Here is a 12,665-nt window from a genome sequence, read left to right on the forward strand (position 1 = left end):
CCTACATGAAGATTGTACTGACACTGAGACAACACATGTCCATGACAACACATAGCAGCGAAACAGCTACAACTAAAATACAGTAGCCTTCTTCCAAACTGGGTGCTGCCGGAAGCATAAATAAACACACCTCTGTGTGTGTGTTGAGTATGAAGAGCAGTTATTAAGAACATCATGTTTTAAGACACTATGATCAAAACGAATTCTTTTGTCTGAGATGCACGACTGACTTTCAGATCGGAGGAGAAAGAGAAAAAGAAGGAACCGTTTGTGGAAATTAATGAGCTACTCACAGCCAGATAGAGCGCGGCGTAAACGCTGAGCGCCGCCTCTTTGGAGGGAAAGGTTTTGCGGGCACGCAGGATGTCCTCCACATTGCCAGTGCAAGCCTCCTGGTGGCTGATGTAGCGTAGGGCCTGCTGGCAGCCCAGTGCCGTGTAGTTGGGTTTACACAAAGTCAGAAAGTGGGGGGCCAGGTTCCCCGTCACCACCTGACCCGCGTTCACAAAGATGTCAGTAGTGAAGAGGCCAAACATGTATACACCTGCAGGGAAAACAAAATGAATGTGATGGATTGTTGTATTGCTGAATGTATAATATAACATAAATAATATTCATTATAATGTACTGTATATATATATGTAAAACTAGGAAAACCCATTGGATGTTGTTCTGGATGAACAGCGAAATAAATAAATAAATAAAATACATGTAAAAAAAATCAGGTTTTGACCAAAATTCAATAACGCACTTTGACACGTCAACTGTATAAAATTATAAGTATATTTTGCCAAAACAATGTTGTCCATTTAAAGTTTTTAGAAACCTTGTAAATGTGCAAAGGCTTTCTGAAAAGATCACATTATGTAGATAAGGACCTAATTTAACACAGCTCTAAAAACAGGCTATGTATAAAGCTGGGTATAAAGATTACTTTCATGGTAATATTTACTATTTTAGATGATAGATTATAGATACAATGCATAGCAGTTGTTTTTAACCATGCTAGTGTCTTTTCACTTTTGGTGGTAACTGGACTTGAAAATGCTATAACGTTACTTGTGATTGAGGTATGCACAATATGTGCATTACTGTGCTTTTGAATACTAGAAACATACTCAGAGATATTATAAGAAAGCCTTTTTAAAATCCATTTATAAAAAGTGCGATATTTGAGCAGTAGTGTAGTACCATGCTACAGAGCCCAGTGAAAACCACGATTGCAGGCAAAAAACAGCACATTACTGGCCAAAGGCTCTATATAGACTTCCTGTCTGTCATCAGCTTTTATCTCTGCATCCTTAGAAAGCTTTTTTTCTGATGTGAAAATCATTTTGAAAAGAATTCTGCTGTCAGGCCATTAACTATGTCAAGCCTTTACTGCACTCACTGGAGGTTTCTTTCTTCTGTTCTGAAATGCCACATACTTGGTGCCAGATTTCCATTTCTCTACCTCTAATGTACTCAAAAATCATACAGCCATTATTACATCAAAGCCATTATTATAACCACCAGAATCAGTAAAGAATCCATTCATGAGCACAAAATGCATTTAAATGATATTATTAAACCGCTCTATTAACACACTATTGAAAGGAATTACTCCAAAGGATTAATAAAGCCTGTTTTAGGTTTCAATACACAGCAAAAGTCTTTTTCACAAAATAATTTTTGGTCTTAGTGTAATAATCCAGGGCAGGTTTGCATAACAAATCAAAAAATAAAATTGACAAAAAAATGTAGTAAAATGTATTTAATCGTCCAAGATATATTTACAGTGCTCTGAAAAGGTATTTGCCCCCATACTGATTAAAATAAAATCTAAGATAAAACAAAGGCGACCTGAGTAAACACAAAAGACAAGTTTTTAAATGATCATGTTATTTATTGAAGCAAAAAAGATTGTCCAATTCCAACTGGGCCTGTGTGAAAATGTATTTACCCCCATAGTTACTAATTCCCCAAATCTATGAAACTGCATTCATAATGGGGTTCAGCTGGAGTAGACACAACCAGGCCTGATTACTGCAAACCCTGTTCAATCAAATCAACACTTAAATATAACTTTTTCAATAACATGAAGTAGGTTAAAAGATCTTACACAGTAACACATTATGCCAAAATTGAAAGAAATTCCAGAAATGATTAGGAAGAAGGTGATTGAAATACATCAGTCTGGGAAGGATTACAAAGCTAGTTCAAAGGCTCTGGGACTCCAAAGGACCACAGTGAGAGCCATTATCTCCAAATGGAAAAACTCAAAAACTCACAAAATGGCCAGATTGGTTCGAGCTGCCAGAAAGGATATAATAGCTCAAAAAATAATCACTCTGAGGTGAGCAGAAAAGCATCTCAGCCGGCACAAAACACTGAACCTTGTTGTGCATTCTGAGATGCTCTTCTGCTCACTATAGACTTCATGTCTGCACAGACCAGTCTGGTCATTCTCCTTTGATCTCTCTCATCAACAAGGTGTATCAGCCTGCAGACCCTCCACACACAAGATGTTTTTTGTTTGTTTGTTTTTTCACACCATTCTGTGTAAACGCTCTAGATTGTTGTGTGTGAAAATCCCAGGAAATCAGCAGTTTTTGAAATACTCAAACCAGCCCATCTGGTACCAAGTCAGTGAGATCACATCTTTCCCCCATTCTGGTCTTTGATGTGAACATTTACTGGAGCTCTTGACCTGGATCTGCATGATTTTATGCATTCCACTGCTGCCACATGATTGGCTGATTGGATAATTGAATAAATGAGCAGGTGCACAGGTGTTCCTATTAAAGTGACAAGTGAGTGTATCTGAATCCATATCTGGATTTCTGTAAAGCTGCATTGTGACAAAGTCAGTTTTTCAAAGCACTATCTACAGCTGCAATCAAAATGATTCCACCCCCATTGCAAATCAGGTTTATTGTCAAAATTGACACTTTCAGCTGTTTGCAATGAACAAATCAAACAAAAGCAACTGCAATAGTTCAACACAACAAATGCTTCAAGTGGTTTCCCCAAATTCAACTGAAAATGCAACTTATAATGACTTCTCCAGTTTCAAAAAATATTAAACCCCTTCATGGCAAACATCTTTAGTACTTAGTAGAGCAGTCTTTTGCTGGCATGACCTGCTGCAAAAGAGATGTATAGCCAGACACCAGCTTCTGGCAGCGTTCCTGAGGAATCTTAACCCATCCCTCATGAGCAATGGCCTCCAGTTCAGTAATTTTCTTGGGTTTGCGTGCTGCAACCGCTTTCTTCAAATCCCATCAGAGATTTTCTATGGGGTTCAAGTCAGGTGACTGTGATGGCCCTGTAGAATCTTCCAGGACTTCTTCTGCAACCAAGTCTTGGTGGAATTTGAGAAATGCTTGGGATCATTGTCCTGATGGAAGGTCCGATGATGCCCAAGCTTCAGCTTCCTCACAGACGCCATGACGTTTTCTCCTAGGATTTCCTGATACTTCAATGAATCCATCTTGCTTTCCACACATTGCAGGTTTCCAGTGCCAGAGGATGCAAATCAGCCCCAGAGCATCACCGAGTCAGCACCATGCTTGACTGTGGATAGAGTGTTCTTTCTTCATTCTTCTTCCTCCAGACATACCGCTGATCCATCGTGCAAAAAAGTTCCAGTTTTGTTTCATTGCTGCACAGAACAGAATCCCAAAACTTCTGTGGCTTATTTATATGATTTTGAGATTCATTTTCTTGTACTTCTGGGTATTGGTATACGTCTTGGAGTTCTGGCATGGAAACCTTTTGTGTTTAGTACGCACCTTACTGTGCTCACTGAAACCTCAGTGTCTGTTACCACCAGGTCTTGCTGCAGGTCTTTTGCAGTCACTCGAGAGTTTTTCACAACCTGCCTTCTCAGAAATCTGGTTGCAGCCGTTGAGAGCTTCCTTTTTCTGCCCCATTCAGGTTATTTAACGTATTTTCTGCCCCTACCCGGTTCAGGTATTTCATGTGTTCCAGCTCAAGCACACCTGGTGCAAATAATAAAGCACTTGATTAGTTGCATCAGGTGTGCTTGAGACAACATCTGTTTGGCATATTTGTGCTATTGGGAAGGATTCTATTCAGGGGGTTGAATAATTTTGAAACTGGAGGTGTCATTATAAGTTGCATTTTTCAGTTGAATTTGGGGAAACCACTTGAAGCATTCGTTGTGTTGAACTATTTCAATTACTTTTTTTTTGATTTGTTCATTGCAAACAGCTGAAGGTCTGTAAATTTTGACAATAAACCTGATTTGCAATGGGGGGGTGAATCATTTTGATGGCAACTGTGAATAAATTGAATTGAATTTCAATTGGATGGGACACCAGTCCATCACAGGGCACCATTCACACACACACTCTGACGAATAGGGGCAATTTAACCTATTTGAGTGCTGTTTTTGGGGACACTGGGAGAACATGCAAAAGTTAGATAGTAACCAAGCCCAGGATCAAACTAGGTACCCTGGAGCTGTGAGGCAGAAACCCACATTAAAACAGATCTTTGCTAACCTGCCAAATGCAATGACTCTTTATTGGGAAGTTAAAACTTTGTAGTCAGCATCACATTGATCTTTCTGGCTATAATGTAGGCAGTGCTGTTAAAAAGCTGGCCAGTCTTGATAACTGTGATGCTGACTGGGGCTCACTGCAGCACTGAGTGCAGACTGCACATCAAAGCTGTAGGTGCTATATCCTACTAACTAATAAAAAGCCATAAGCAGTGTAGGAGCATAAATGGAGCCTAATGTGTGTGTGTGTGTATATATATATATATATATATATATATATATATATATATATATATATATATATTTTTTTTTTTTTTTCATGTGACAACACTGAAGAAATGACACTTTGCTACAATGTAAAGTAGTGCGTGTACAGCTTGTATAACAGTGTAAATTTGCTCTCCCCTCAAAATAACTCAACACACAGCCATTAATGTCTAAACCTCTGGCAACAAAACTGAGTACACCCCTAAGTGAAAATGTCCAAATTGGGCCCAAAGTGTCAATATTGTGTGTGGCCACCATTACTTTCCAGCACTGCCTCAACCCTCTTGGGCATGGAGTTCACCAGAGCTTCACAGGTTGCCACTGGAGTCCTCTTTCACTCCTCCATGACGACATCACGCAGCTGGTAGGTGTTAGAGACCTTGTGCTCCTCCACCTTCCGTTTGAGGATGCCCCACAGATGCTCAATAGGGTTTAGTCCATCACCTTCACCCTCAGCTTCTTTAGCAAGGCAGTAGTCATCTTGGAGGTGTGATTGGGGTCGTTATCATGCTGGAATACTGCCCTGCGGCCCAGTCTCCGAAGGGAGGGGATCATGCTCTGTTTCATTATGTCACAGTACATGTTGGCATTCATGGTTCCATCAATGAACTGTAGCTCCCCAGTGCCGGCAGCACTCATGCAGCCCCAGACCATGACACTCCCACCACCATGCTTGACTGTGGGCAAGACACACTTGTCTTTGTACTCCTCACCTGGTTGCTGCCACACACGCTTGACACCATCTGAACCAAATAAGTTTATCTTGGTCTCATCAGACCACAGGACATGGTTCCAGTAATCCATGTCCTTAGTCTGCTTGTCCTCAGCAAACTGTTTGCGGGCTTTCTTGTGCATCATCTTTAGAAGAGGCTTCCTTCTGGGACGACAGCCATGCAGACCAATTTGATGCAGTGTGCGGCTTATGGTCTGAGCACTGACAGGCTGACCCCCCACCCCTTCAACCTCTGCAGCAATGCTGGCAGCACCCATACGTCTATTTCCCAAAGACAACCTCTGGATATGACGCTGAGCATGTGCACTCAACTTCTTTGGTCGACCATGGCGAGGCCTGTTCTGAGTGGAACCTGTCCTGTTAAACCGCTGTATGGTCTTGGCCACCGTGCTGCAGCTCAGTGTCAGGGTCTTGGCAATCTTCTTACAGCCTAGACCATCTTTATGTAGAGCAACAATTCTTTTTTTCAGATCCTCAGAGAATTCTTTGCCATGAGGTGCCATGTTGAACTTCCAGTGACCAGTATGAGGGAGTGTGAGAGCGATGACACCAAATTTAACACACCTGCTCCCCATTCATACCTGAGACCTTGTAACAATAACAAGTCACATGACACGGGGGAGGGAAAATGGCTAATTGGGCCCAATTTGGACATTTTCACTTAGGGGTGTACTCACTTTTGTTGCCAGCGGTTTAGACATTAATGGCTGTGTGTTGAGTTATTTTGAGGGAACAGCAAATTTACACTGTTACACAAGCTGTACACTCACTACATTGTGGCAAAGTGTCATTTCTTCAATGTTGTCACATGAAAAGATATAATCAAAAATATAAGTATTATATTTATATAATATAATACTTAATTTTTACTAATATATGTATTATATTCGTAAAAATATAATCGAAAAGATATTTACAAAAATGTGAGGGGTGTACTAACTTTTGTGAGATACTGTATATATATATATATATATATATATATATATATATATATATATATATATATATATATATATATATAATGTGTGTGTGTGTGTGTGTGTGTATAATAAACAGGCTGCTGCAGAAAAGGCTTGGTACAGCATCTCAAGGGCGGAAACTCAGCATTTGGTGATGCCCACGGGTTCTAGACTCTGGTCCAAGTATTACAAATGATCTTTATATATATAATTATGTTAGTTTGTCCAATTACTTTTGAGCCTGTGAAAATGGATTTTTGTTAAACCCCTTGAATTAAAGCTGAAAGTCTACACTTCATTCACATCTGGACTGCTTCATTTCAAATCCATTGTGGTGGTGTACAGAGGCAAAATGACAAAAATTGTATCACTGTCCGAATATGTATGGACCCAGCTCTAAGTATGTATATATGTGATACTGCATTTCAACCTATTAAGAATGCTACACTTTGGCCTACATCAAAGGTTTTTTGCTAGGATAACTGGATTATAAATGATTCTATTTCATTTTTGCATATGCATGCGTGTGCCTCTGAGAAAATACCCTCTCATCTGCCTCCAACAGATTACAGAATAATTAGATTATAATTAGCGAATAAATTATTTTGTACATGAATAAGATTTCCAAAATTAAGGTAAGACATTAGAGGCGGAAAGAACAATTTTGGTCATGTCAATCATTTTTCAAATCTTTGGATAAATTGCATATTTAACATAGTCTCCTCCTAAACTGTAGTAAATTATCAAAAGAAAACTCTTTATTCCACTGTTTTTGTCTTCTCAAGTCTACCACATTATCTGAAACTTATCAACCTTAAAGAATTCTTAAGCACCCACATTATCTCCCGTATCTCCGTATATGACAGTTTGTGTCATTATGATATTCATTTCACTGTCCTTAATAAACCTTATAAACCTCACTTACTAAAGTGGAAAAACATTACATCACATTGTACTTCAAAACTTTTTTCTAAAAATAAAAAAAATCTTAAAAAATAAAAATAAAAATTCAAAAAATCTCTGTTTATATATGACTTGATCATGTTCATTCCTGTCCTTAATTAGAAGAATATTACAGAGAACAAATTAAATTGTGATTATTGATGGATTTATATTGATTTTATGCATAAAAATGGCATAATATACACTCACCAAACACTATACTAATACAGGGTAGGGCTTCCCTTTGCTCTCAAAACACCCTCAATTCTTCATGATGTGGATTCCACAAGATGTTGGAAACATTCCTTTGAGATTCTGGTCCATGTCGACATGATTGCATCACACAATTCCTGCAGATTTTTCAGGTGTACTTTCATGCTGTGAATCTCCCGTTCTACCTCATGTCAAATGTGTTCTACTGGATTCAGCTCCAGTGACTGGGAAGACCACTGAAGAACACTGAACTCATTGTCATGTCCATTAAACCAGTTTGAGACGAGTTTTGTTTTGTGACATGGTGCATTATTATGCTGGAATTAGCCATTAGAAGATGAGTAAATTGTGGCCATGAAGGGATTCACATAGTCAGCAACAATACTCCTAATAGGCTGTGGCCTTCAAACAATGACTGATTGGTATTAATGGCCCCAAAGTGTGACAAGAAAACATTCCACACACCATTACGCCTCCTCCACCAGCCAGGACTGCTGACACAAGGCAGGTTGGATCCATGGATTCATGCTGTTGGTGCCAAATTCTGACCCTACCAATCTGTGTATCTCAGCAGAAATCGAGATTCATCAGACCAGGCTATGTTTTTCCAGTCTGCAACTGTCCAGTTTTGATGAGTCTGTGCACACTGTAGCCTCAGCGTTCTGTTCTTGGCTGACAGATGTAGAGCCAGACACGGTCTTTTGCTGTTGTAGCCTTTTGTTTTCTGTCAGCGTGAACCAGTCTGGCCATTCTCAATTAACCTCTCTCCTTAACACGGTGTTTCCGTCTGCAGAACTACTGCTCACTGGATATTTTTCCTTTATTGCATCATTCTGTGTAAACTCTAGAGACTCTAGAGACATGAAAATCCCAAGAGCTCAGCAGTTATAGGAATACTCAAACTAGCCCGTCTGGCACCATCATGCCACAGTCAAAATCACTGAGATCATATTTTTTAGATAATTGCATGAATGAGAAGGTGAACAGGTGTTCCTCGCTGAGCGCATATTTTTATACCAGTGCATGATGAGTTTTTAAAAAACCTAAAGTATACTAAAAATGTATGTTTATATATGACTAAATATGTAGGATGTTGTAAGTTTCCCTGCTGTTAACTTAGTTTCAGTATAGGGTTTGTGGAATAGGAAAAAGTCTGAATAATGCATTGCCTCACAAACATTCTTTGAAGCATTTGTCAAATGCTCATTCTTTCCACCGTTTTCTCTATTTTTCTCTTGAATATAAACTTACAAGGAACTTCTCCCTGTCAGAGTTGACAGGAGAATGGAGGAGGATAAACAGTGAAAGCACAGGCAGAGTTGGTTTGAACATGTCATGACCTAGAGCCATTTTCTAAATTTAATTTCTCCTAGAAAACAGTGGTGTGTGAGTCATTATGTAAATAAGATGCGTGACTGTAGGTCAGGAGCTGAAATTGCCACTGCCGCGAAGTACCACAGCTTTACTACCTGAACTACAGAATAAGCAATTTATTAAAGCCAAATCAACCAACAAATAAAATATTAAAGAACCATGCCTACTGTTTCATTCAAAGGATGAAAAAAAGAAACAAATTCCCTATGGAGAAAGAATGGACAAATAGTGAGAGCGAGCCACTGGTAATGTCTTACTGAAAGGTTAAATATAATAAGCAGCACACCACCACAGAAACCACCGCACTGCCTGGAGGTCGTCCCAGAGTTAAAGAGTATAACAGTGCAGACACTATAGGTTGTTTTCAGAATTCAGCTTTGCACATTTAGTGAGGATTTAATGCCAAAATTGCACACATTAATATCCCAATCTCATACGTAACTCCAGACTTAAGTGTTTTTCAGAAGTTATACGAGAGTTGCACATGCAGGGTGGAGTTTGACTAAAACAGAGGCATATCTCATGCGCAATTCTGACTTTCAAAATTTTTCCTGCTATATCAGCTCAAGCAAGGAGCAGTATCAAGTTCACCACTGCTGTTTGATATGTAACCACAACATCCCACTAAAATTCATGTTTTAGGTGGAAATGCACTTAAAGGAACTATGGCAAGCAATTTGATGCCAATTTTACATAAATAAATATGATAATATTCCTTAATTAACAGTATCATCCTTTTAAAGTCCATCCATCCATCCATCCACCTTCTACCACTTACTCCTTTTCAGGGTTACAGGGAACCTGGAGCCTATCCCAGGGAGCATCGGGCACAGGGCAGGGTACACCCTGGACAGGGTGCCAGTCCATCGCAGGGCACACTCACTCATACATACGCAGGGCATACACACTTTGAACATGCCAATCAGCCTACTATGCATGTCTTTGGACTGGGGAAGGAAACCGGAGTACCCGGAGGAAACCCCGGCGGGACTCGAACCCCGGACCTTGGAGGCAAATGTACTAACCACTAAGCCACCATGCACCCCCCCTTTTAAAGTCAGCAGACCTTTTTTTTTTGCACAGAGGACATTGGAGGACATAGCATGTTGAATCAGATACAATGCTTATTTTGAGGCACATTTTTATGGACAAAGATCTTTATTAACTTGTGAGTTGTATATGTAGCCAATGAATGCTTGGTCAGCTTATCCTTCAAAACATCTATATGTTTTCTTTACAGGACAGCCCATCAAATTAACAAATATCATTATTTTAATAATTGAACAACTCAAAATAGCTCATTATAAGCACGATAAAATATAATATATCCAATGCACACATTAACATTTCATGACCTCAATTTAATATATTGTATTCCATCATATCCCATCCCAAGTTGTACCCACAAGTAACGGTCATCACACAATATATATTTTTTTAAAAAGCTATAATTATGAGTTGCTGGATCAAGTGCTATTTTATAAGCTGGAAGCCATATTGTTAAATGAAACCTTAGTGATTAATGTGATGACTCAAATTAGGACAATTCATGAAGCAATATACTGGCAACATATTAGACTCTAATTAGATTTTTATTTGAACACTTGCAATCTTCTTAATCACATATTATTGTATTAGTCTTACACATTTTTCACTTTTAAAATTTCTCTTGCTTTTATGTTACATTGTATTGCATCTTACACCAAAGGGAAAAAACACTAGTTCCTTCTTCAAACTGCATTTTCTATCCCTGGTTTATTTTTGGCTTAAAGGCAAATGCTTGTGATTAAAGGTGGGAGGTCTAGCTGCTATTGGGGGGGGGGAAATCTCATATGTGCCTACTCAGGAAAAGTCTGGCAACCTAAGACTACATGCAGGTGATTTGCATATTCTGAATAGTGCATGCAGACAATTGACTTAAGTACCTGTGTAAACAAACTATGAATACACACAGATTTCCCCACATTAATATTGATGTAACATTTGGACTTGAGTTGCTGACTTAAGCCACCAACTCTGAACACGGCCCTATAAGTAATAATTAAGATTTCTTTAAACGCTTCTATGAGCAAAAACCCGATTTGTTTAACAAGCAATAACAAGCAATGCAGTTGATGTGGTGAAGTCACATGGAAGATAATATGGGTGAGTGCAGATGGGAGCTTGTTTATGTACACAAAGATTTTAAAGTGGGACCAGACTAGTAATTCCTTTCACTACTTTATTCTTATTCTTGTAGACATAAAGAAAGATATGAACACATGAAAGAGAATCATATGTATCCTGCGCTTTCACTGGTTAAATCTCCAGCTAGAGACCCAGTGATAGATTGGCTTAAAAACAATATATTAGTTTTTTTTTTTTCAAGAAAACGATGATGCCAAAATTATGATTTAGTACATACCCAAAAAACGGCAAGTCCTGCGTACCAGAGGGTTGAGGTAACAACAGTCCCCAGTCGCAATAGTCTTCTTTCGACTATCCAGATCTTTTGATGTATATTGCATCAGGAACAGCACAGCTTCTGTAACTGTTATCTGACATCACAAAGAGGGAGGGGAAAAAAACAAGGGAGAGAGAGATTAAAAAAAGAGGAAGATTAACAACACATTCATTGCTAATGGCTATAAAATGAAGTTGATGTTTCACAGTCTAAAGTCAGCAGGCGCAGCTCCTGTGTAAAAGCATCATAATTCAACAGGAAGTATGGCCAGTCACCTAAACAAGCTCCATCTGCAAGCCACCTGCTGAATACACTGCACCATATTGAGAGAGATGAACTCAGCTTATGTAGTCAGTTTATATCACTGAGGAGTAAGGAGAAGGAACATGTACGTCCACTCCTGACAGACGAAAGGCCAAGGCCTATTTTGCTCACACAGTCAGTTATCTGGAGGGCTTCCAGGGAACAAACAGCTGGGATGTACAATGTTACATACAGTGGTCCAACAAACAAGGGATGGCATTGGTCACTATTGTGTGAAATGCTATAATTGTCTAAAAGTATTTGCAGTTGCTAGTGGAAACCAGGGCGGAATAAAGCACAGAATACAGTTTCAAACAGACCATGTCAGTGGGATTTCATAGATAGCTCCAAAGCCAAGCTTCTTTATAGTCAGGTCTAGAGACATCCACTTATGGATTTTGCAGATGATACAAATCGCCATTAAGGAAATTACTGTGCTTTGTTGTGCCATTGTCCATAAAAGCATTTGTACAACATAAAATGTTACTGCTTGCTTTGCCCACTATTTCTTTTGTATCATTAGTGAAAGGGCAGTGAAGTCTAATGGGCATCTAAAACATACTTTCATGAGAATGAGACACAGTTTAATGTTGAAGATGACATTGTTGAGCACAGGTACAGGATGTCATCTGGACACCTACTATAATCAGTATCTGTCCTTATCAACGGACTTATCCTGACAGTAGCAATACATGATCTAATGAACAAAAGCTTTGCATAAGCAATTCAGCCATTCATCTTTAGTAACAGCTTTATCCTGGTCAGGGTCATAGTAGATCTGGAAAGAAAAAACGGCGCAAGGCAGGAATGAACCTTCCTTTACAGTGTACTATGTTCAAACATAATCACATCTAGGGGCAATTTAGAGTAGCCAATCCACGTATTTGCCTGGTTTTGGGAGGAAACTAAAGAGCCATGAGGAAA

General features: G+C 39.1%; 1 protein-coding gene across 1 annotated transcript in view; it reads right to left on the reverse strand.

Moving 5' to 3' along the window:
• Nucleotides 1–12,665, reverse strand: part of plppr5b (phospholipid phosphatase related 5b) — a 49,773-nt gene that overhangs the window by 21,885 nt on the left and 15,223 nt on the right. Inside the window, exons 2-3 of the mRNA XM_053630432.1 lie at nt 11,400–11,532; nt 294–544 (exon numbers count right to left, since the gene is read on the reverse strand). Of these exons, the coding sequence (XP_053486407.1) occupies nt 294–544; nt 11,400–11,532 (384 nt within the window). The remainder of the gene's footprint in view (nt 1–293; nt 545–11,399; nt 11,533–12,665) is intronic.

This window comes from Ictalurus furcatus, chromosome 1, assembly GCF_023375685.1.
Source record: "Ictalurus furcatus strain D&B chromosome 1, Billie_1.0, whole genome shotgun sequence".
In the NCBI taxonomy this organism is placed as follows: domain Eukaryota; kingdom Metazoa; phylum Chordata; class Actinopteri; order Siluriformes; family Ictaluridae; genus Ictalurus; species Ictalurus furcatus.